The sequence below is a fragment of the Panulirus ornatus genome, chromosome 66, assembly GCF_036320965.1.
Source record: "Panulirus ornatus isolate Po-2019 chromosome 66, ASM3632096v1, whole genome shotgun sequence".
NCBI classification, from domain to species: domain Eukaryota; kingdom Metazoa; phylum Arthropoda; class Malacostraca; order Decapoda; family Palinuridae; genus Panulirus; species Panulirus ornatus.
This window is the reverse complement of record NC_092289.1, coordinates 3,688,725-3,714,598: the sequence shown is the minus strand read 5'-3', so window position 1 is coordinate 3,714,598 and position 25,874 is coordinate 3,688,725. Positions and strand designations below refer to the sequence as shown.

General features: G+C 39.6%; 1 protein-coding gene and 2 long non-coding RNA genes across 3 annotated transcripts in view; 1 reads left to right on the top strand and 2 right to left on the bottom strand.

The window, feature by feature from the left end:
- The first annotated feature begins 330 nt into the window (after nucleotides 1–330).
- LOC139746788 (uncharacterized) lies at nucleotides 331–14,970 on the top strand. Its single transcript, XR_011712229.1, has 3 exons — nucleotides 331–460; nucleotides 10,441–10,607; nucleotides 12,048–14,970. It is a non-coding gene; the product is annotated as an uncharacterized lncRNA (long non-coding RNA).
- A 90-nt stretch (nucleotides 14,971–15,060) lies between these two features.
- On the bottom strand, nucleotides 15,061–18,153 carry LOC139746787 (uncharacterized). Its single transcript, XR_011712228.1, has 2 exons — nucleotides 16,599–18,153; nucleotides 15,061–15,327 (listed from the first exon to the last, which is right to left on the bottom strand). It is a non-coding gene; the product is annotated as an uncharacterized lncRNA (long non-coding RNA).
- A 565-nt stretch (nucleotides 18,154–18,718) lies between these two features.
- LOC139746834 (uncharacterized) overlaps nucleotides 18,719–25,874 on the bottom strand; it is a 79,047-nt gene continuing 71,891 nt past the window's right edge. Inside the window, exons 23-25 of the mRNA XM_071658429.1 lie at nucleotides 25,207–25,382; nucleotides 24,775–24,937; nucleotides 18,719–20,198 (exon numbers count right to left, since the gene is read on the bottom strand). Coding sequence (XP_071514530.1) covers nucleotides 20,118–20,198; nucleotides 24,775–24,937; nucleotides 25,207–25,382 — 420 coding nt within the window. The 3' untranslated portion in view covers nucleotides 18,719–20,117. The remainder of the gene's footprint in view (nucleotides 20,199–24,774; nucleotides 24,938–25,206; nucleotides 25,383–25,874) is intronic.

The window sequence follows — 25,874 nt, the reverse complement described above, 5'->3', positions numbered from 1 at the left end:
CACTTCGCCTACCTCATTGACCCAAACACTCTACATCTGCCACCCTTTTATCAAAGACATTTATCAGTCCTTCAAAGTACTCATTCCAACTGATCTTCTTTGCCTGTTATCACTTCCCCATTTGCCCTTTTCACCAATGTTCCCATATATTCTCTTTTTTTTTCTTACAGTATTAACCTCGTTCCAAAAATCTTATACTTTTTGAAGTTTGCTGATACTTGCTCATCCCAGTTTTCATTTGCTTTTTCAGCCCTTGAACTTCCTTCTTGACCTGTACATCTTACAATCACTTGTTTGCAATCCCCCAATCACTCTCTTTTTTTATTTCAGGAATGTTGTTTTTTGTACATCATTATAGTCTGGCAATTGGAAGTAACTGGCAGTGGAAGCAAGTCGGATGATGGTTTACATAATCATTACGGTATTATGGTTCTGCAGACAATGTTATTCGCAGCGTATGGTGAGTTTAAAGATGAAGTACTTTTAAGTTAATTTGAAAACATTATTTTTTTTTTTCCGCTGTCTCCCGCGTTTGTGAGGTAGCGCAAGGAAACAGACGAAAGAAATGGCCCAACCCACCCCCATACACATGTATATACATACGTCCACACACGCAAATATACATACCTACACAGCTTTCCATGGTTTACCCCAGACGCTTCACATGCCCTAATTCAATCCACTGACAGCACATCAACCCCGGTATACCACATCGATCCAATTCACTCTATTCCTTGCCCTCCTTTCACCCTCCTGCATGTTCAGGCCCCGATCACACAAAATCTTTTTCACTCCATCTTTCCACCTCCAATTTGGTCTCCCACTTCTCCTCGTTCCCTCCACCTCCGACACATATATCCTCTTGGTCAATCTTTCCTCACTCATTCTCTCCATGTGCCCAAACCATTTCAAAACACCCTCTTCTGCTCTCTCAACCACGCTCTTTTTATTTCCACACATCTCTCTTACCCTTACGTTACTTACTCGATCAAACCACCTCACACCACACATTGACCTCAAACATCTCATTTCCAGCACATCCATCCTCCTGCGCACAACTCTATCCATAGCCCACGCCTCGCAACCATACAACATTGTTGGAACCACTATTCCATTATATGATTTTGAATGATGAAGCAAGTTTGTTTGAAGCATAATGAAATTTTGTAATGTATGGTATACTGTAATTATTTTTATTTTCCTCAGTCTTTCTCTTTCTCCATAGTTGGTAACTTCTACCTATTTGTTGTATGGGTGTAATTCTGTGTTCATGACTTTCTAAAAACTTTTAAATTTGCTCATCATTTGCAAATTCATTACCTTGGCCTCTTCTGCTTATCCACTTTCCCAACAATCAGCAGACATATGATGTCCTTTCTAACAAGTTTCTTGTTCATTCCCTGTGGTGCTGATTGCTTTACCCTTGCAGGGACTGTGGGTAAAAACCTTAAAAGGAAGTAAAGAAGTACTTTTATATTGTCAGGGTACTGGATAGATGGATTGAGCTCGGTAATGATGATGTAAATGTTGATTGTATCCTATGGTTTTAAGGGTGTTACCATTCGAAAGGCTACAAACCTTGACAGTATAACTATCGCAGTGGTGAGCAAAAACTACTGGAACACAACAAAGAACATTAAACTTCGTAGAAATCCATCTCCAAACCCCTTTGGATATAGGCATGTAGTCTGCAGTGAAATGCAACAAACATCATCAATCATATTAAACATCACCTTCTCCAAGCCATTAGTTATGATGATTATCTTTTTTTTTATTTTGTACATATTATCCATTTCCTGTGTCAGCAAAATAGCATCAAGAACAGATGTCTGTGCCTTAGAGGGTAAAATCCTCTCTTGGCCCCCTTCTCTTTTCCTTCTTTTGGGATTTCCAGCCACCCACTCCCATCCATTTTAGTTGCCTTCTATGACATGCAAGGAATATGTGGGAAGTATTCTTTCTACCTTATTGTTAGGGAACTTTGCCACCATATAACTTTTTAAACCTTTGAATGCTGTCAGCATTTGCAGTTTCACCTCTTGGCTACTTCTATTCACCCACATTCCTGACAATAATCTGACAAGTGAAAATCTCATAGGTTTCGTGCTTAGTTTCTTGTTGCATCTTTTGAAGGTGATGCAGCCAAGGACTATGAATGGAGAATTTGGAATAGAAGTAAAGAATTAGTTTTATAGTGTCTGGGTAATGGATAAATGGATTGAGCAAGGTGATGATGATGTGAATGGTGATAGTATGTAGGGTTTTAATGGTTATACAGTTGAATTGAAAAGTCAGTAAACCTTGACAATTTATATATCATGATTAGCAAATATGCTGCTAGACCATAACAAAGAAATATACATTTTTCTGGAAACCCATTCCCAAAATCCCCTTAGATACCCTAGCTAAGTATTTGTTATTAGTAGAATGATAATGTTTTAGATATAGCAGACTCTTACACTGTATGTGATTATACACAGTACTCTGGTATTGCAGATGTGGCTGCAGGAATAACAAATGCACTAGAGGGGGTGACTGAGTGAGCCTGAATCATTGGGATGTGGGAGACCACAAGAGGTATGAACAACATAGCACAAGAAATGGAAAGGGGCACCAAATTCATATGAAAATGGACTAAATTTAACATCTGCCGTAACTGATTCATTGATCGTAGAAACTGCAGAAGCCAGTCCCATGAGATCGTGTGTTCAGCATATGAAAAAGCTTGAGGTTAAACTGTCATCATAAGATGATGAGATGCTGGATACATGAAGCCGGGATCCATTGCTGAATCCCTGTGCATAAAGGATGGCTCACACCTGCCCAAACAGATTGTTGCCTTGGCTTTGCCCTTGAGCACCTTCTTCATAACAAAGATTATGGTTGGATTTTTGTCTTCATAAACGAGAAAGTTTTCAAGTCCATGGAAGCACAAGAGAGGCACTGCTAGTGGGGGGAACACCCCTCCCCCCCAATACTTGCTGTCAGAAGAAAAACATGAAACAGCGTACAGTGTCTGGTCAAGTGTCTGTGTTCTTTTGGGGGTGGATTTGGCACATAGGCCTGGCGAATTGGTTATGATCAATGGTTGCCTCACAGGAGAGCATTCTTCGGATGTCCTGGAAAATGTGCTGCTTCCAACAGTCTGAGTTATGGCAATTCCTGCTCCTGGCACTATCAAACTGGTCCGTAAGAAAAGTCCTATCCAGTAAGCAACATTGTAAGGGTGTATCTTAAGGATCACCCTGATATTGAGGTCCTGGACTGGCCATCATAAGGGTGTGACATCAACCCATTTGAACATATATGGGTGATGATATGTTGACGATGGGATGTTTAGGAGCAGTGCAGCTAGGAAACTGTCTTATCTATAACCCATGCCTCTCATCCATATGATATTGCTGGGACTACTATTCCTTCCAATATATACCCATTTTTGCCCTCCCAAATAACATTCTTTCCACACATTCTTTTGCATTCTCAGGATGTTGGCTTCCCTCCTAATGACTCATCCTATGACTCACTTCTGCTTCTTAGGGTACATATGCTGCCATGTCCACTCCCAGATCTGAAACTCTTCAATCTATCTGTCTGTATCTTTAACACTTGTCCCCTTCAGGAACTTCATCAAGGGGGTGGCCACAGCAATAAAGTCTCCTTAACCAGTGAACTCCGGTGCTGCTTCATAGCCTTTAGTGCCTCACCCTTAATAAGCCACTGGCAGAGGGCCAATCTAGTGCAGTGTTTGCAGAGGCTCCTTTTTAATATTCCTACTGACCACTTCTACCTAATGTTTGTACCTAATAGTCCTACCTGAATATTCCTACCTACTACATCTATCTTATGCTCCTATCATTTTACCAACAGACATGGCTGGCACATAGTGCTCACCACAGGAAATTTAGAGTTACGAAAAATGAGCTGTGTGAGTTGAGTATTGTCAGGTGTTGTGTGTGACAGGGAGAAATTTTATATGTTTGTGAACAGAATGCCAGCATTCCACATGTAGGTGAGGCAGAAAGAAAAAATAGCTACCAGGGTCAGAGGAGTGCAACTTTACAATCTATGAAGTGCTGGCTCTATGCAGCTATCACTAACCCTCCTGATACCCAGGCTGGTAGTACTGGTAATATACCTTCCTGGTCGCTGGCTGCCTACCAACTACTACCTACCAAACATTTTATTTGCTTTAATTTTTTCCATTCAAACTCACATCCTGTTTAACCTGTCCCTCAATCCTGTTAAACCTTATAACCTTGCATTTATTCATATTCATTCTCAACTTTCTCTTTTTGCACACTTCCGAACTCAATCACCAACTTCTGCAGGTCTCAGTGATTCCACCATCAGTGATGTATAATCAGCAAACAACAAATGACTCACTTCCAGGTCCTTTCATCCCTCACAGACTGCATACTTGCCCCTCTCTCCAAGACTCACATTTACCTCCATCACCACCCCATCCTTACACAAATTGAATAGCCATAACATTACACATCCCTGCTGATGACCAACCATAACTTGGGACCATTCTCTCTCCTCTTTTCCTACTTTTGCACAGGCTTTCCACCCTTGATAAAAACTTATCTGATTCTAGCACAGGCTTTACACTCTTGATAGAAACTTATCACTGATTCTAGCAGCTTTCCTTCGAGATTGTATATTCTTAAAATCTTCTACAAAGCCTTTCTATCAACCCTATCATATGCCTTCTCCAGATCCAAAAACATGACAGACAGACCTATCTATTTTTCTAAGTATTTCTTACACATTCTTTAAAATAAACACTTGATCCACACAGCATCTTCCACTAGTGAAACCATACTGCTCCTCCCCAATCTGATGCTCTTAAACCTTATGTCCCCCTTGCCTTTATACAGTAGTGCTATATATGCATTCCACTAATCTTCAGGTATGCCATATTTTATCTTACACAAGGCTTTCACCACCTCATCTCTCTTCACCTAACCACTCTCTATAACTCTCTCACTTTGCATAATATCCTGACCCAGACATCCTACATATGCCACTTTATCATCAAGCACATTTAAGTCTTTCAAAGTGCTCACTCCATCTCCTCCTCACTTCATCACCACCTATTATCAATTCCCATTTTGTCCCCTTCACCAATATTTCCATTTGTTTTCATCTTTCACACATTATTTACCTCCTTACAAACATCATTTTATTCTCCCTAAAGTTTTCTGAAACTTCTCACCTCAACTCTCATTTGTCCTGTTTTTCATCCCCTGCACTGTCATGTTGACCCCCTGCTGCTTTCATTTATACGTCCCCAAATACCTCCCTTTTCTCTTTCACTAGCAACTTTAATTCTTCATCCCACTACTCACTACCATTTCTAATCTTCCCATTGCCCACCTTTTGCATGCCTCATGCATTTCTTGCACATGCCAACACTGTTTTTCTAAATACTTCTGATCCCTCAAACACTGTTTTTCTAAATACTTCTGATCCCTCAAACACTGTTTTTCTAAATAGTTCCGATCCCTCACCCACTCCTGTTGCATTGTTTAATCTCTCCTGGTATTTTTTCACATAAGTCTCCTTTCCAAGCTCGCCTACTTTCGCCTCTCATTCTCCCCGACTTTGTTTCCTCTTTTTCAAAAACTTATGCAAATCTTCACCCTCACCTCCACAAAATAGTGATCAGACATGTAACCAGCTGCCCCTCTCAGCACATTTACATCCAAATGTCTTTGTTTACCACATCTTTCAGTTAATGTGTAGTCCAATAATGCCCTAACCATCTCTCCGACTCACATTAAGTGATAATGTATAATGCATAATATTTCAATCTATCAGTGTGTCTGTATCTTTGATGCCTTTTCCATTCTGGAACTCCTCAACAGGGTGGCCATGGGAATAGTCTCCATAACTAGTGAACTCTAGTGCCATTTTTTTGCCTCTAGTGGCTCACCCTTAACAGGCCACTGGCAGAGGGCAAGTCTAGTGCAGTGTTTGCAGAGGCTCCTACATAATGTTTCTATTGACTACTTCTACCCAATGCTGAATAAGAGCAAGGTTATTAGGTTCAGTAGGGTTAAGGGACAAGTTAAGTGGGATGTGAGTTTGAATGGAGAAAAATTAAGGAAGTGAAGTGTTTTAGATATCTGGGAGTGGACCTGGCAGCAGATGGAACCATGGAAGCAGAAATGAATCACAGGGTGGGGGAGGGGGCGAAGGTTCTGGGAGCGATGAAGATGTGAGGAAGGAGAGAACGTTATCCCGGAGAGCAAAAATGGGTATGTTTGAAGGAATAGTAGTTCCAACAGTGTTATGGTTGCAAGGCATGGGCTGTACATAGGATTATACAGAGGAGGGTGGATGTGTTGGAAATGAAATGTTTGAGGACAGTATGTGGTGTGAGTTGGTTTGATCGAGTAAGTAATGTAAGGGTAAGAGAGACATTTGGAAATAAAAAGTGTATAATTGAGAGAGCAGAAAAGGGTGTGTTGAAATGGTTTGGACATGTGGAGAGAATGAAGGAGGAAAGATTGACAAAGAGGATACATGTGTCAGAGGTGGAGGAAACAATGAGAAGCAGGAGACCAAATTAAAGGTGGAAGGATGGAGTGAAAAAGGTTTTGAGCAATCGGGGCCTGAACATACAGGAGGGTGACAGGCATGCAAGGAATAGAGTGAATTAGAATGATGTGGTATACTGGGGTCGATGTGCTGTCAATGGACTGAACCAGGGCCTGTGAAGCGTCTGGGATAAACCATGGAAAGGTCTATGGAGCCTGGTTGTGGATAGGAAGCTGTGGTTTCGGTGCATTACACTACCTAGAGACTGAGTTTGAACGAATGTGGCCTTTTTGTTCGTATTCCTGGCGCTACCTTGCTGAAGCAGGGGATAGCGATGCTGTTTTCATGTGGGGTGGGGTGGTGACATGAATGGATGAAGGCAAGCACATATGAATATGTACATGTGTATGTATATGTATTTAAATGTATATGTATGTATGTTGGGGATGAGAGAGCTTGGGAAGTGAGTCAGTTGTTGTTTGCTGATGATACAGCGCTGGTGGCTGATTCATGTGAGAAACTGCAGAAGCTGATGACTGAGTTTGGTAAAGTGTGTGAAAGAAGAAAGTTAAGAGTAAATGTGAATAAGAGCTAGGTTATTAGGTACAGTAGGGTTGAGGGTCAAGTCAATTGGGAGGTAAGTTTGAATGGAGAAAAACTGGAGGAAGTGAAGTGTTTTAGATATCTGGGAGTGGATCTGGCAGCGGATGGAACCATGGAAGCGGAAGTGGATCATAGGGTGGGGGAGGGGGCGAAAATCCTGGGAGCCTCGAAGAATGTGTAGAAGTCGAGAACATTATCTCCAAAAGCAAAAATGGCTATGTTTGAAGGAATAGTGGTTCCAACAATGTTGTATGGTTGCGAGGCGTGGGCTATGGATAGAGTTGTGCGCAGGAGGGTGGATGTGCTGTAAATGAGATGTTTGTGGACAACATGTGGTGTGAGGTGGTTTGATCGAGTAAGTAATGTAAGGGTAAGAGAGATATGTGGAAATAAAAAGAGCGTGGTTGAGAGAGCAGAAGAGGGTGTTTTGAAATGGTTTGGTCACATGGAGAGAATGAGTGAGGAAAGATTGACCAAGAGTATATATGTGTCGGAGGTGGAGGGAACGAGGAGAAGTGGGAGACCAAATTGGAGGTGGAAAAATGGAGTGAAAAAGATTTTGAGTGATCGGGGCCTGAACATGCAGGAGGGTGAAAGGCGTGCAAGGAATAGAGTGAATTGGATCGTATGGTATACCAGGGTTGACGTGCTGTCAGTGGATTGAATCAGGGCATGTGAAGCATCTGGGGTAAACCATGGAAAGTTCTGTGGGGCCTGGATGTGGAAAGGGAGCTGTGGTTTCGGGCATTATTGCATGACAGCTAGAGACTGAGTGTGAACGAATGTGGCCTTTGTTGTCTTTCCTAGCGCTGCCTCGCACACATGAGGGGGAGGGGGATGTTATTCCATGTGTGGTGAGGTGGCGATGGGAATAAATAAAGGCAGACAATGTGAATTGTGTGCATGTGTATATATGTATGTGTCTGTGTGTGTATATATATGTGTACATTGAGATGTATGGGTATGTATATTTGCGTGTGTGGACGTGTATGTATATACATGTGTATGGGGGTGGGTTGGGCCATTTCTTTCATATGTTCCCTTGCGCTACCTCACAAACGCGGGAGACAGCGACAAAGCAAAATAAATAAATAAATATAAAATGTATGTATGTGGGGATATCGGAGAAAGAATACTTCCCACGTATTCCCTGCGTGTCGTAGAAGGCGACTAAAAGGGGAGGGAGCGAGGGGCTGGAAATCCTCCCCTCTCGTCTTTTTTTTAATTTTCCAAAAGAAGGAACAGAGAAAGGGGCCAGGTGAGGATATTCCCTCTAAGGCTCAGTCCTCTGTTCTTAACGCTACCTTACTAATGCGGGAAATGGCAAATATGTATGAAAAAGAAATATATATATTTTATAATGTAAGGCATGTGTATGAGTAGGAAGAGGGGAGGGTGATTGATTCCCAGTGAAGGTCTGTCTGCGGCAGGGGTGTGTGATGTCCCCATGGTTGTTTAATTTGTTTATGGATGGGGTGGTTAGGGAGGTAATTTCAAGAGTTATAGGTAGTGGCGAGTATGCAGCCTGTTGGGGATGAAAGGGACTGGGAAGGAGTTGGCAATTATTTGTTGATACAGCTCTGGTGGCTGATTTGAGTGAGAAACTGCAGAAGTTGGTGACTGAGTTTGGAAAAGTATGTGAAAGGAGAAAGTTGAGAGTAAATGTGAATATGATCAAGGTTTATTAAGGTTCAGTAGGATTGAAGGACAAGTTAATTGGGATGTAAGTTTGAATGGAGAAAAATTGGAGGAATTGAAGTGTTTTAGATATCTGGGAGTGGACTTAGCAGCGAATAGAACCATGGAAGTGGGAGTCACATTTGCAGTATCATTACTTGGCTTCTTTCATTCATCAATTACTTCACATCCATTTAACATGTGACATCTAACAAGCTTTTAGCTAAGTGTCTTGTGGCCTCTGATTGCTCCATCTTTGCATCTGGCGATTGCGTTGTGCAAAGGCAGTGCACCCAGGAACTGTGAATCGAGAACTTATAAGGAAAGTAAAAAATTCCTTTTGGAGTGTCAGGGTAGTGGATAAATGGAATGGGCTAGATGATAGTATGTTGAATGGTGACTGTATCCAGGAGTTTTAAGGGTTATACTACTGTACTGAAAAGCCTGTAAACCTTGACATTATATAAATCACTGATGAGTGAGTGCTGCAATGTATCAGAAAAACATTCCTTTCTTTAGAAATCTATCCCCAAAATCCCCTGGATATTGACACTTGGTCTACCAGATAACACAACCAAGACCATTATTTACATCAGATATTGCCTTCTCCGAGCAGGGATGTATCTAGGGGAAATAGCGCCTATGGCAAGCAATGAAATTGTGCCCTTGGCTTGATTAAAAATGTACATACAGTGGATGTATATCAAAATATATACAGTGTAATTATAAACTGTTGAAGAGTTAGGCCAAACTTAAATTTAAATAAACTCTTAAAGACTTATTTGATCAAAATTGTATTGTAGAAGCGGCAATGCAGCTTGATAGTAGCAAAATATTACTATAGTTGAAAAGTAGGCAAGTTTCTGTTTTCTCTCACAAAACCAAACCGTTAAAAATGTCAAAAACAAACCTGTTGAGTGGCACCACCTGAAGGCACCTGCCCTATCTGCCTTACCCTAGATTCGCCACTGTCTCCAAGCTTCTTGCTATGAATTTCCTTAATTTTTAAATGTTTTATCATTACTATGATACAGACTTCATTCTTATTCAGAATATTGCCCTCTTCCCTCCTTGTCATAAGATAGAGTCCATTGCAAAGCAATTGTTTTAATGTACTAGTGAGTCAAGGCTGCATAATTATTTAAGTATACCAACTATAGAAAACAAAAAAAGACCCCCTGCCCTCCTCACTGTCACTGGATGGCTTCCTCATCCTTGCATGGAGCTTCATACAAGTTTTGTTTTCTCATCATGAAGTACAGCTACTGTTTAGCTAAAAACATTGCAGAGAAATCACTTAATCATACCAGAAAGTTAATGTAGTGGCAATGGATGTGTAAGGTGTATTATGGAGGAGGGGGTGTTCATACCCATTTGCTTGCCTCCCTACCACCTTCACTTCTCTGGTTTGTCATGTAATAATTTTGTTTTTGTTTTACTATTGTTATTCTACAGTTTCTTTATTTCTAAACACAGGACAGGAACAGCACACAGTAGTAATTTAATTGTAACAGAAAGTCAACTTAGTTCCAGTGTGAGCATGAGTGTGTGCACTGTGCTGTATTAGTTTGCTGCATGGATGTAACAATCTTTTTATTCTCTCTTTTGATTCAGGTGTTGTGTTTTCCATGGACATATTAAGGCAAATGAAGAAAAGTGGGGCGATATGGGACATTTCAGAGTGACTGGCAGTGTTCAGTAAGCTGGATAGCAGTTTACATTGTCCATACAACATTTGGCATCTGTCTGCCATTCGACAGTCAATGTTATTACAGGAAATGGTGAGTAGGAGAATGATGAATTAAGTTTATTTGCAAATATGATTAAATGTTACAGTCTTTAGTATACTGTATTAATTTTGCTTTTTGTCTGTATGTGTGTGGATAGTGTCTTAATTCTACCATTTTATGCAGTATGGAGTAAGTTTTACATTCAGAGGACTGTTTTTTGCACTGTGACATCACATAAATTTTTAAAATCTCGTCTGTCATCAGTATTTGCATTTTAATCACTTAGCTTCTTCCATCCATTCACAGTCATGGCAGTCATCTATCTTTTTTTGAAACGTTTTTTGATTGATTATTTTCATGTGGCTTTGTTGCTCTACCTTTTCATCTTTTGATGGTGGATTAACTAAGGACTATGAGTGGTGAGCTTAGAAGGGGAGTAAAGAAGTACTTTCATAGTGTCATTGTATTGGATAAATTGATTGAGGTAGGAGAGGTAAAGATGTGAATGGTTACGGTATTCAGAGATTTGAAGAGATATATTATTGAAAAGCCAGTCAGCCTTGACAGCATGAACATCACAATGATTAGCAAATGCACTACTTGGAACTTAAAGAGAAATATTTATTGTATTAGAAATTTACCCCCAAAAGACCCGTGGATACTGACACATATTCTGCCAGAAAATGTGACTAAGAACCATCAGTCACATTTGATATCACTTTCTCCAGGCATCTTAATATGAATTTCCTTAATTTTTGTTTTATTATTTCCATTATAGTTACTTTGTAACTGAGAAAGATGCAGTAACAGTGCAGAACAGTTATTTATTTGTATGAGAGAGACAAAGCTGAGACCTGTAAGCTTTAAACTGACTTAAGGCTACCAACCACAGAAAACAAAAGACCCCCTCCTCACCATCTCTCTGGATGGCCTCTTCCGCATCCTTGCTTGGAGCAATCACATAATTGTACCAGTAAATTAATGGTAATACAAAGGAATTCAAACAACAGACCATTAAGTCTTTTCGAGGCTGTTTGTGATACTGGGAGAGATCAGACACACAGATTAGTGTGGTAAAAGTTAAAAGGCATACAGATAATTCAGAGAATAATCTGCAAATCGTCATTGTGAATGAGGTGCAAATCATTTAAATAGACTTTGTCTTTATTAAGTCTTTTCTTAAACAAATTTATAGCTCTGCTTTCAACCACTCTTAATTGGCAAATTTTTCTATATGTTAACAATCTGCCCATGAGTTTGTATCCACTGTTATAAGTAAAATCAGATGAAGCAAGGCTAAAGTAGCTTATATCATCAAAGCCTTTGACCATTTTGAATACTAGTAATAGTAGATCACCTCTTAGCCTTCTCTTTTCTAAATAAAATAGATTCAGGTTGTTTAATCTGCTCGTCGAATTTATTTCTCGGTCCAGGAATCATCTCTGTAGCTTGATGCTGTACTTTCTCCATTCTTTCTATGTCTTTTTCTAGGTAGGGTGACCAAAACTGAACAAGTAATCAAGATGTGGACAGACCAATTAATTGTAAAAGGTAAGGATATTTCACCAGTTGTGAAGTATAGTAATCATGAACTCGGAATCAGAAGTAAGGACCTCATCACCTGGCTGCTGAGGATCGGATGTAACAGGAACTGAAGCAACTGTTGGAGGTGCTGGTTCTTCACTCTCATCAACTATTAGAATGAGAATGTAAGATTCTGTTAGATCTGATTCACTTCCACAGAAGTCAGGGATCAATGTAAGTAATTCCTTCTGTTTAATGGATGGCATCATTTTATCTTGACATTTGATGGTAGCCAGAGAATCAGTAATGTAGATGGCTGCTTGTGTGTCATAATGAGTTTCATTGCCAGGTCTGCCTTCGCACTGGTCATCATGCCAGATCTTTACCACCTTCACCTCCTCTTTTTTGTGGACATTCTCCATGTCCAGATGTGGTTTCTTGCTGGATGCACTTTTGCTTTCAGGAAGCCGCCTCTTCTTTACCTTAACCAGATCCTCACTGCCAGGCACCCAGGCAGTTTTGCTGTAGGTGTACTAGTCACAGCCATTCTGTCCTCCTAGTCTCTTATGTGCCTTCACATTCCACCTTCCAAGTGTTCTGCCAATGTTGAGTATGGCAACTTTCTCGCAACCAAATTTCTCGCAGAATATGCAGTACCTCAAATGAGCTTTTCACAGGTGATGCAATCTTTAGCAGCCCGTTTGTTGCATATAGGTAAAGAATAATTCGAGGAAGGAATCCTTCCCAGGGGGTAGAGGTGAGTTGCACAAATGTGAGACATTCTTGTGAATATGCAAGATGAGTGATTTACCTGTCCGCCCCTAATTTAATAGACATGAGTTACCAAAATATAATGAAGAGAAGAAGAATATAGTCAACTGTCTAATTTCTTAAGTGTATATAATATCTTAGTAAATTAATACTATCCATCCCCGACATACATCTGAATTCCATTCTGACTGACAGGTCGGATCTCAAAATGGATGTATGTCAGTGTGCCATGTAGAATTCATGTTCCTGGACAGCATTTTTTATCCTACTTAATTTTGATCATGATTATCTCATTTTTAATTATTTATTTATTATACTTTGTCACTGTCTCCTGCATTAGCGAGGTAACGCAAGGAAAAAGACGAAAGAATGGCCCAATCCACCCACATACACATGTATATACATACACGTCTACACACGCACTTATACATACATATACATACACAGACATATATACACACATGTACATACTTCATACTTGCTGCCTTTATTCATTCCCGTCGCCACCCTGCCACACATGAAATGACAACCCCCTCCCCCCCGCATGCGTGCAAGGTGGCGCCAGGAAATGACAACAAAGGCCACATTCTGGCTGTTATGTATAATGCACCGAAACCACTGCTCCCTTTCCACATCCAGGCCCCACAAAACTTTTCATGGTTTACCCCAGACACTTCACATGCCCTGGTTCGATCGTTGACAGCACGTCGACCCCGTTATACCACATTGTTCCAGTTCACTCTTTTCCTTGCATACCTTTCACCCTCCTGTATGTTCAGGCCCTTATCATTCAAAATCTTTTTCACTCCATCCCTCCATCTCCAATTTGGTCTCCCACTTCTCCTCATTCCCTCCACCTCTGACACATATCCTCTTTGTCATTCTTTCCTCACTCATTCTTTCCATGTGGCCAAACCATTTCAAAACACCCTCTTCTGCTCTCTCAACCACACTCTTTCTATTACCACACATCTCTCTTACCCTTTCATTACTTACTCGATCAAACCATATATTGTCCTCAAACATCTCATTTCCAACAAATTTACCCTCCTCTGCACAACTCTATCTATAGCCCATGCCTCACAACCATATAACATTGTTGGAACCACTATTCTTTCAAACATACCCATTTTTGCTTTCCGAGATACTGTTCTCGCCTTCCACACATTTTTCAATGCTCCCAGAACTTTCACCCCCTCCCCCACCCTGTGACTCCCTTCCGCTTCCATGGTTTCATCTGCTGCCAAATCCACTCCCAGATATCTAAAACACTTCACTTCCTCCAGTTTTTCTCCATTCAAACTTACCTCCCAAGTGACTTGTCCCTCAACCCTACTGTACCTAATAACCTTGCTCTTATTCACATTTACTCTCAGGTTTCTTCTTTCACACACTTTACCAAACTCAGTCACCAGCTTCTGCAGTTTCTCACCTGAATCACCAGTGCCATATCATCAGCGAACAACAACTGACTCACTTCCCAAGCCCTCTCCACTACAGACTGCATACTTGCCCCTCTCCAAATCTCTAGCATTCACCTCCCTAACAACCCCATCCATAAACAAATTAAACAACCATGGAGACATCACGTACCCCTGCCGCAAACCGACATTCACTGAAAACAAATCACTTTCCTCTCTTCCTACATCCTTACATGCCTTACATCCTCGATAAAAACTTTTCACTGCTTCTAGCAACTTGCCTCCCACACCATATATTCTTAATACCTTCCACAGAGCATCTCTATCAAATTTATCATAGCCTTCTCCAGATCCATAAATGCTATATACAAATCCATTTGTTTTTTTAAGTATTTCTCGTATATTCTTCAAAGCAAACACCTGATCCATACATCCTCTACCACTTCTGTTAACCACACTGCTCTTCCCCAATTTGATGCTCTGTACATGCCTTCACCCTCTCAATCAGTACCTTCCCATATAATTTCCCAGGAATACTCAACAAACTTATACCTCTGTAATTTGAGCACTCACCTTTATCCCCTTTGTCTTCGTACAATTAATTAACCAGATTTATTATATGATTCTGTTGTTTCTTTTTACCTTTTATTTAAGATTCCTTAGTTTATATTTCATTTTTATTTTTCTCGTTATGCAAGTTCTATTGGGATTATCTCATTTTTCTTTAACCAGTTTTATGAATTGGTATTTTTTTGTAAATTGCTATAATGGTTTATTAAAAAACAAAATCTTTGGTTTATTATTTACCTTTAATGTATGTATGATTTATGGTGAGGTGCCTGAGGATTGGCGGAATGCATGCATAGTGCCATTGTACAAAGGCAAAGGGGATAAGAGTGAGTGCTCAAATTACAGAGGTATAAGTTTGTTGAGTATTCCTGGTAAAGTATATTGGAGGGTATTGATTGAGAGGGTGAAGGCATGTACAGAGCATCAGACTGGGGAAGAGCAGTGTGGTTTCAGAAGTGGTAGAGGTTGTGTGGATCAGGTGTTTGCTTTGAAGAATTTTTTTTTTTTTTTTTTTTTTTATACTTTGTCGCTGTCTCCCGCGTTTGCGAGGTAGCGCAAGGAAACAGACGAAAGAAATGGCCCAACCCCCCCCCCCCCATACACATGTACATACACACGTCCACACACGCAAATATACATACCTACACAGCTTTCCATGGTTTACCCCAGACGCTTCACATGCCTTGCTTCAATCCACTGACAGCACATCAACCCCTGTATACCACATGACTCCAATTCACTCTATTTCTTGCCCTCCTTTCACCCTCCTGCATGTTCAGGCCCCGATCACACAAAATCTTTTTCACTCCATCTTTCCACCTCCAATTTGGTCTCCCTCTTCTCCTCGTTCCCTCCACCTCCGACACATATATCCTCTTGGTCAATCTCTCCTCACTCATTCTCTCCATGTGCCCAAACCATTTCAAAACACCCTCTTCTGCTCTCTCAACCACGCTCTTTTTATTTCCACACATCTCTCTTACCCTTACGTTACTTACTCGATCAAACCACCTCACACCACACATTGTCCTCAAACATCTCATTTCCAGCACATCCATCCTCCTGCGCACATCTCTATCCATAGCCCACGCCTCGCAACCATACAGCATTGTTGGAACCACTATTCCCTCAAACATACCCATTTTTGCTTTCCGAGATAATGTTCTCGACTTCCACACATTTTTCAAGGCTCCCAAAATTTTCGCCCCCTCCCCCACCCTATGATCCACTTCCGCTTCCATGGTTCCATCCGCTGACAGATCCACTCCCAGATATCTAAAGCACTTCACTTCCTCCAGTTTTTCTCCATTCAAACTCACCTCCCAATTGACTTGACCCTCACCCCTACTGTACCTAATAACCTTGCTCTTATTCACATTTACTCTCAACTTTCTTCTTCCACACACTTTACCAAACTCAGTCACCAGCTTCTGCAGTTTCTCACATGAATCAGCCACCAGCGCTGTATCATCAGCGAACAACAATTGACTCACTTCCCAAGCTCTCTCATCCCCAACAGACTTCATACTTGCCCCTCTTTCCAGGACTCTTGCATTTACCTCCTTTACGACCCCATCCATAAACAAATTAAACAACCATGGAGACATCACACACCCCTGCCGCAAACCTACATTCACTGAGAACCAATCACTTTCCTCTCTTCCTACACGTACACATGCCTTACATCCTCGATAAAAACTTTTCACTGCTTCTAACAACTTGCCTCCCACACCATATATTCTTAATACCTTAATACCTTTGAAGAATGTATGTGAGAAATACTCAGAAAAGGAAATGGATTTGTATGTAGCATTTATGGATCTGGAGAAGGCATATGATAGAGTTGATAGAGATGCTCTGTGGAAGGTATTAAGAATATATGGTGTGGGAGGCAAGTTGTTAGAAGCAGTGAAGAGTTTTTACCGAGGATGTAAGGCATGTATACGTGTAGGAAGAGAGGAAAGTGATTGGTTCTCAGTGAATGTAGGTTTGCGGCAGGGGTGTGTGATGTCACCATGGTTATTTAATTTGTTTATGGATGGGGTTGTTAGGGAGGTGAATGCAAGAGTTTTGGAAAGAGGGGCAAGTATGCAGTCTGTTGTGGATGAGAGCTTGGGAAGTGAGTCAGTTGTTGTTCGCTGACGATACAGCACTGGTGGCTGATTCATGTGAGAAACTGCAGAAGCTAGTGACTGAGTTTGGTAAAGTGTATGAAAGAAGAAAGTTGAGAATAAATGTGAATAAGAGTAAGGTTATTAGGTACAGTAGGGTTGAGGGTCAAGTAAATTGGGAGAAGTTTGAATGGAGAAAAACTGGAGGAAGTGAAGTGTTTTAGATATGTGGGAGTGGATTTGGCAGCGGATGGAACCATGGAAGCGGAAGTGAATCATAGGGTAGGGGCGGGGGCGAAAATTCTGGGAGCCTTGAAGAATGTGTGGAAGTCGAGAACGTTATCTTGGAAAGCAAAAATGTGGGTATGTTTGAAGGAATAGTGGTTCCAACAATGTTGTATGATTGCGAGGCATGGGCTATGGATAGAGTTGTGCGCAGGAGGGTGGATGTGCTGGAAATGAGATGTTTGAGGGCAATATGTGGTGTGAGGTAGTTTGATCGAGTAAGTAATAATAGGGTAAGAGAGATGTGTGGTACTAGAAAGAGTGTGGTTGAGAGAGCAGAAGAGGGTGTTTTGAAATGGTTTGGTCACATGGAGAGAATGAGTGAGGAAAGATTGACCAAGAGGATATGTGTCAAAGGTGGAGGGAACGAGGAAAAGTGGGAGACCAAATTGGAGGTGGAAAGATGGAGTGAAAAAGATTTTGAGTGATTGGGGCCTGAACATGCAGGAGGGTGAAAGGCATGCAAGGAATAGAGTGAATAGGAACGATGTGGTATACCGGGGTTGACGTGCTGTCAATGGATTGAACTAGGGCACGTGAAGCGTCTGGGGTAAACCATGGAAAGTTCTGCGGGGCCTGGATGTGGAAAGGGAGCTGTGGTTTTGGTGCATTATTACATGACAGCTAGAGACTGAGTGTGAATGAATGGGGCCTTTGTTGTCTTTCCCTAGCGTTACCTCGCACACATGAGGGGGGAGGGTGTTGTTATTCCATGTGTGGTGGGGTGGCGATGGGAATGAATAAAGGCAGACAATATGAATTATGTACATGGGTATATATGTATATGTCTGTGTGTATATATATGTATACATTGAGATGTATAGGTATGTATATGTGCTGTGTGTGGACGTGTATGTATATACATGTGTATATGGGTGGGTTGGGCCATTCTTTCTTCTGTTTCCTTGTGCTACCTCGCTAATGCGGAGACAGCGACAAAGCAAAATATATAAATACTTTTTATATATTTTACTAAGTCGCTGTCTCCCATGTTAACGAGGTAGCGCAAGGAAACAGACGAAAGAATGGCCCAACCCACCCACATACACATGCATATACATAAACGCCCACACACGCACATATGCATACCTATACATTTCAGTGTGTCTACATACACAGACATATACATATATTCACATGTACATATTCATACTTAATCCCTTCATCCATTCCCGTTACCACCCGGCCACACATGAAACAGCACCCCCCTCCCCCCCGCATGCGTGAGGTAGCGTTAGGAAAAGACCATAAAATGTATAACTATTAGGGATGCCTTCAAATTGCGAATAAGTGTTCAGAAAACTTTTATGAACATTAATAAGCAACTATCTATATATAACTTTAAAAAGTTGAATAAAGTATTCTGTGCCCACATAGGCCAACATATAGCAAATATTGAGGAAACAAAGGAAATTTAACAGGTACAATATGCCTGGAAGTGGTGTTTCTGCCCCTTGGTCAGAGGTAATGAGAGTCGATATAAATTCCTTATATTTATTTATAAACCCGGGGCAAATCACAGAAAATTTTATACTTTATGCTGAAGGGAAATATTCTAACAGCAATCCCTGACAGTAAGATGATTACTGTTGATGTAAATTTAAGTGTACAACAATGAAACATTTTCATTCTCTTTGAATTTATGAAACAAGATATTTAATCATAAGAATCCCTCTTACTGATATGCAGTATTGATGTTCAGCACAATTCCTATTTTCCTTTCTATCCAAAAAATGCATAATTTTATAGGAATGGGAAAGACGGTCAAAGTCTACAAGCTTAGACCTGAACCAGCACGTTTCAATATTTTTGATTCATGTCTTTATGTAGGATAAAAAAAGGATGGGAACACATTCATTCTTGATGCATAAGACCGACTACTTTTGTTGAAAGGAATACAAGAAACAGCAAGGAATGTACAGTTAAAATGTGGTCCTTAAATCAAGCTTAATGTATTTTCTGATGCGATCAGATCTGGAAGCTTAAAAACTACTCTTAACAAATATTGACATTTTATACATTAAAAAAATAGAGGAATTTTTTTCATACAAAAGAACAAATGAAAACCCTGAAAGGTTTACACTTACATTGTTTATATATATTTTTAATATTTAGAGCTTAAATATCTTGAGAAGCTACTCTCACTCCTTGGTGTGAATATGCATTGTTTTTAAAAATCTTAAAAATAGTGTCATAATTCTACAAAAAAAATTTATTCAATATATCACAATGACAGAAAAAGCACTGAAAAGGCACATATCCCACATTCAACTAGTTTACAGCCTGAACATGCAGTTAAGATAGTCATATGGTGTAACCTTTTTTACTTAAATCTTAACAAAAATGTTATAAGGAAGAAACTTCATCCCTTGCCTACCTCTTTCACCTCCACAGATCCTCAGTTGTTTTTTTCCCAGCCCCATGAAAAAAAAAAAAAGGGGGGGGGGGGCAGTCATTAGAATAACATACAACTGCTTTCAACTTACTATGCTACTTCAGTTACACATCCACTTTACAAATGGGTTCCACCCATTACTTTTCAATAGCCATGGATAAATAACTGAACCTAAGAGAATGCTTGATCAGAGAAAATCAGCATTTATATACAAAATATTATGTAAAACTTGGTGCATATAACTTCCAATTTTGCACACTGGCTGACTGGGAAGTGTGTGCATCAATATATATATATTAAAAAAAAAAGTCACTTCATCCATCTCTTCAATAAAATACTTGTACATGGCATCATCCATCCCATCGATCTTCACACAAGCTTCTGCACTTGCCTTTATCCAAACAAGACCTTTAAACCACCAAGAACAATGTCATATCCATAAAAATATCCACTCCATTTTTTTTATTTTACAACCAACCCAATTCTATGCTCGATCCAGGACAGCAAGACACTCCTTCAGGCCAAGCACTTCAAGGCAGTCACGCAGTTTTTCCACAGTCACAGTCTGTGAAGGAAAACCACATTACAATAAAATGCTTCCTCCACACAAAATAAAATCAATTTACTACTGATACAAATAAATGTAGAGCAATAATGATTATAAATTCTTCAGTGAAAACAGGACAATGGTAAGCAATTCACCATTCAAAAGATATAAAAAGTACTGCACTACTAATACATTCGAGTATCACAGATCCAAACACTGACATTCTGAAACATTTTGTTCATTCAAAACTCCTTGGAAAAGTACATCAACCTTCAGAACAACGAAGATCTAGTTGGGACAAATCAAATCAGTGCAAGGTGCCTCCAGTCTTGCCTATGGATTATGGTCTTGGAAAATTGGATCATCCCCTTCGCAATGATTAGCAAAAATACTAACATACCTTTAACAAGTTCCTCCTCAGCTGCTGAGAAGAGGGAGAAAAAGATAGTCATTACTGAAGGAGAAGCAGACATGATGGGCTATGTAGGGTAGAAGTTTGCTGTTTACTGTGATTATCATAAAGAGTAGAGAATAATTTTGTTTATATTCTGCTATTAAAGACTTGCTTAACAGTACAGCACAATCTACTCATAATAACTCGACAAACTCTGAAAGACTTAACAGCCCAAATTTTGATCAAATAAATATTCAGCCAACTATTCATCTTTAATAGCATACTTTTTATATTTAAAAAGATTTTTCTTCTTTCATACTTGACTGCTATTTCCCATCTTACAAGCTACTGCCATGAACAAAGAAAGGCCACATCCATAACCAGGCCCCACAGACCTTTCTATGGTTTATCAGGATGCTCAACATGCCTTGGTTCAATCCACTGATAGTACATTGACTCCTCCTGTATACCATGTCGTTTCAATTCACTTAGGTTTTTGCTCCTGAGAGCTGGCTGGTTGTGTGCCCCTTAACACTAGCTATACCACGCAATACTCGGCCATCAGCAACTCATGAGTGGTGCCATTTTAATACCTGCTTCTTCCCGTACACATAAAATGTCTGGAACTCTCTACTTTCTTGTGTCTTTCCCAATAACTATGACCAGGCACATTTCAAAAGGAAGGTTTTAAACCTACTCAAAAATTTGTAAATACTTTCCTTTGTCTCTTTTTCCATTTCACTATTCTCTATATTTCAATAAGGGCCCAGCCTTGATGTGGACTTGTCAGCCTCAAAAAAAAATTTGCCTGTCATCAGAAGTTCACCAAGGCAATCTTAACACAACAGAGCATTACTTTACCTGGCCATTATTATTTACTCCGTGATAGGGATTTTGGACATGATCAGAAATTAAAACAAACTGAATTGTATGCAAAGGACCAATATCTAACCCTCATTTGCATTTCAAGAATAAGACCTTTCATGGCAATCAAAATGAAGAGGAAGAAGCTTGAAGGACAGGAAGGTGACAGCTTATTCTAATACACACAAGTAAGCTTCACCATCAAACCCATCTACTAACACACAGGTCATGGCCAAACAACGGTTATGCCTTAATGGAAAAAATTCATGAAGTTATCAAATGAGAAAATGCAAGACGTCAAAGCCTTGCTCATGTATGTCTTGCTGCATTACAATTTTAAACGTTTCTAAACTATACAGTGCATTGGAACAATGTGATATGGCTTTTGAGTTCCAAACTGGGAATTACAGTAGACGAAATTTGTTTTCGAGACCACTGTTAAGTGAAGTTTTGATATCATATGGCTCTCCAAGTAAATATGGAAAATTCACTTTGCAGTTTTGCTATAATAATAGATTCTTCAAAACTGCAGCAAAGTCTACAGCACTTCTTACCCGAATATGAACATCATCCCATCTTAATAAAGAAGTACACTCATGAAACTCATATTAACAATTAGCCACAAATCTATCAGGGCAGCCATGACAAACAAAATCCACCTTAAACAACTGTCCACCCATCTTCCAATCAAAACACAAAACCTTGAAACAAAAAATCCAAAACCTGGCCACATAGAATACTTCAACCCAATTGTAATCTAAGCTCTTACAAAAATCTTCAACCACTCTTGGTTACATGACAACAAAGTACCCACCCTACAACAATCCAAGTCACCCAATCCCCTCCCCATTTCAGACCCATATCACTAATGCCTTCAGTTTCAAACTCCATGAAACATGAATTTATAAGGGAATTAACTGAAGTATCCCACTCTCACCCATACTACATAATCTGATAACTTATCAATCCACAACCACAAGTGCAGACAGACCTCATACAACATATCCTGGCTGGTTATAACCAACACAACCCCCAGTGTATAAAGCATTAGTAGCAATAGATGTCAACAAAGCTCTTAACATCAATAATGAAACATCCTCTCAATAAAGTAACAATGAAAAAAAAAAAAAAAAAAAGTTTAGCTAAATTTTAAAGCTGGCCAGAGTCACTCGCCTCCAAAATCCCCAAGCTCTAAAACAGTTCCCATCTGTTTTTACACTTAATGAAATATAATTTGACACACTTGACCTGACCCTTACAAGTCAAGTCAAGAATGCTTGTTATGGGCCAGCTTAAGTTCTACAGTAAACCTTTCTACATGAGGCATAACTTGGAGAAAATATAAACTACTCTACACGTCTCGTGCCTTTCAATTCTTTAGATGCTGAAAAACAAAAGTACTGAATCTTCACTAAACCAAGATTTGACTCAAGACTACACTTACATCTCAAAAGCAAAGCAAGCAACATTAAAATAATGGGTTTTCTTTCATGTCTAATGATGTTTCTAGAAAAAATGCATGGTATGCCTGTTCTCAAAAAAGTAATACAAAGCAGTACCACAAATTAATATATTGTTGCATTACATGACATCTTGCATTACTTTCTCAATAACACGTATTGTCTTCAAATATAAGCATAATTACTAACTCCCAACCATAAATTACTACTTGTATGCTTCTCTGCTATAAGTAATTGCACACCTGCATGCAAAAAGTAGCTAGATAACACAATCTCCTAAAAATACCAATGATAATAATAATGACCATTTTCAATATTGTTTTTTCTTTACCATGTACCTTGCTAATCTGAAATAGTCTACATGCTTGGTATGACTAACTTCTCTGAATCTGTCTTGGTAATAATGTGAAGTAAAACTTTATGATCTTAACCATTTCAAATGACCTCAAAGCATAGCATTGAAAAAAAAAAAAATAACTGCCACCGAAAAGACTTTCAATTACTGAACTAGAAAATGTAAGCCTCAATAGAGTAAGTAGGCACTCACATTTTCTGAAAGATGCTTAAAATTACTTTTGTCGGCCAGCATGGGTGGGCTGCTTGCACTGGATGATGCATGACAGACAACTGTCTGCACTCATTAGTGGGAACTCTTAAGATTGTGTCATTCCATTAAATTTTAAGTAACAAATTGTAAGATGTGGGTTTCATATGGAGTAGGAGGAGGTAATAAGTATCCTACACTTGCATTAGTTTACGGCAATCTAGTCTGCATTTTCACCATTCCCTCCTCCATTGTCAATGCTGTCGCTCTCCTTTCTGCCTCTTTGGATCTAACCAATCACATTAATAAGAAAGCAAGTTTACCCAATTTATTTAATCAAATTTCATCAAATATTCCACAAAAATACTTTACTTATACCTCATGATGGTTATTGAGGTCTTATATCTACCCAGCTTTGTTTCCCGCCAAGCTGTCATGTTACTTTGCTCATCAACATTTCAGACATGCAAATTTTAAAGATCTTCACATTGCTCTTGACAGGGAAAACTTGTTATATGAACATAGCTTATGTGAACTTCAGTAAAATGTCCAAAGCAGTGGAGGATCATTTGTGCCAACTTGTAGTAGACAAAATGGTGGAACGATGACATAAAACCATCACTCGGGATGGGACTGTAAACCATTTAGAGGGTTACCACTTAATAAATGACTCCGATTAAGTATAATAACTATAAATAAATCTTTAATATGTATGTATTTTTATCTGTCTCTTCCACTATCACAAACAGCTTTGAAGGGACCAAGTGGTCTGCTGCGGTTTGAATTGCTTTGTATCCTGGCATGAGCTAAGAACGAAGGGTGAGCATACCCTTCTTACTGGTTGTATCAATAATGACTGTATATTACTTGGTTGATTCTGTACGTACACAGTTATTTCATCAGATCAGACATCAGTAAACTCTGTAACTTTGACCCAGCTCATCAAAATAATCTGTGGTTTTGTTTATTCAAGGCAGTTTCAGATCTAAAACTAATTCAAGACTAAGGTAGCCTATTTACACTAAGTAAAGGCAATGAACAACTTTGAAAATGGTCTACTAAAGACAAAATGATATGTTATGAGATGAGGGACAACTTAAGTTTACTTTAAAAGAAATTTATTTAAAGAAAATCATCAATGAGAGTGACAAGATTTAGTGCAAATATATTGAAATAACTCTGAACCCAAAAGATGACAGATATGCATGCACTTTACACTACCAAAGTCCCTCATTTTCATACCTATCATATGAATACTTGACAATTCCTGCCCAGGCATTTACAGCGATGATTATAATCTGGCTCCTGGGTGTAGATATATCCAAGGCTAACCTTCATGATTTCAGGATGTAGAAGACGTTCTGCAGGAGATGATTCCTTGGCCCAGCATGAGACCATGTAGTCTAAATCCAAGAGCTGGGCTAGATGGCGCCATGTGTCTCCACTGAGGTGGCTGGCTAGACGCCCGCGCACACTATCACTGAGTTCACTCGCACTAATCACCAGCAAACATGCACAAGGAAGCAGATAGAAAGAGGCAAGAAATTAGTAAAGAAAATCTGTTTACGAATATTCTGCAACAAAACATGCATGGCTTTATATAAGAGATAAAAGAAAACTGCAGGTTGAAAAGATGAAATTATTAACAGAAATCTAATTGTGATAAAAAATAATTCATATGAACCAAGCAGGTACTGAAGTTACAGACTTAAGGATAAAAATCAGCTTCCCAAGCCATATTAAAAGATGTACATAAATTCTCACCAATCTTCATCACAAGCACAATCTGAGCCCTGGATATCGGTGACTGATATATCAATACCAGAGTCCAGGGTAGAGTGCACTGGGGCTTCTTTCTTCCCAACAATAACTTCTCTTTCTTCAGCTTCTGCAATTACATCTCTCTCCAAGATTTCTTCCCCACGAAGGATAGCACGAATCTGTAAAAAAATTTTTGAAAGTAATACTGGAACACAAAACTAATAATGCTTCTACATACAAAATGGATGCAGTAAGTAGTAGTTGGTAGGCAGCCAATGACCAGGAAATAACATCACCAATACTACCCACCCAAGTACTGGGAGAGTTAGTGATGGATGTGGACTACTGGCAGTCAGTGCACAAACATAAAATCTCTCCTTGTCATTCATAACACTTGACAGCACATAACTCACACAACTCATTCTTCGTAACTAGATTTTCCAGTGGCGAGCAATATGTGCTAGCCCTGCCTTTTGGCAAAATTGTATGAGCAACAGAGAGTAGTAGTAGGTTGGAATACTTAGGCTTGAGTATTAAGCAGTATCATTTGGTAGAAGTAGTAGGTAGGAACATTTGAAAGGTGCATTAAGTAGTAGCAGTTAGTAGGAACATATGTAGGAACCTCTGCAAACACGGAGCTAGAATTGTCCTCTAACAGTAACCTGTTAAGG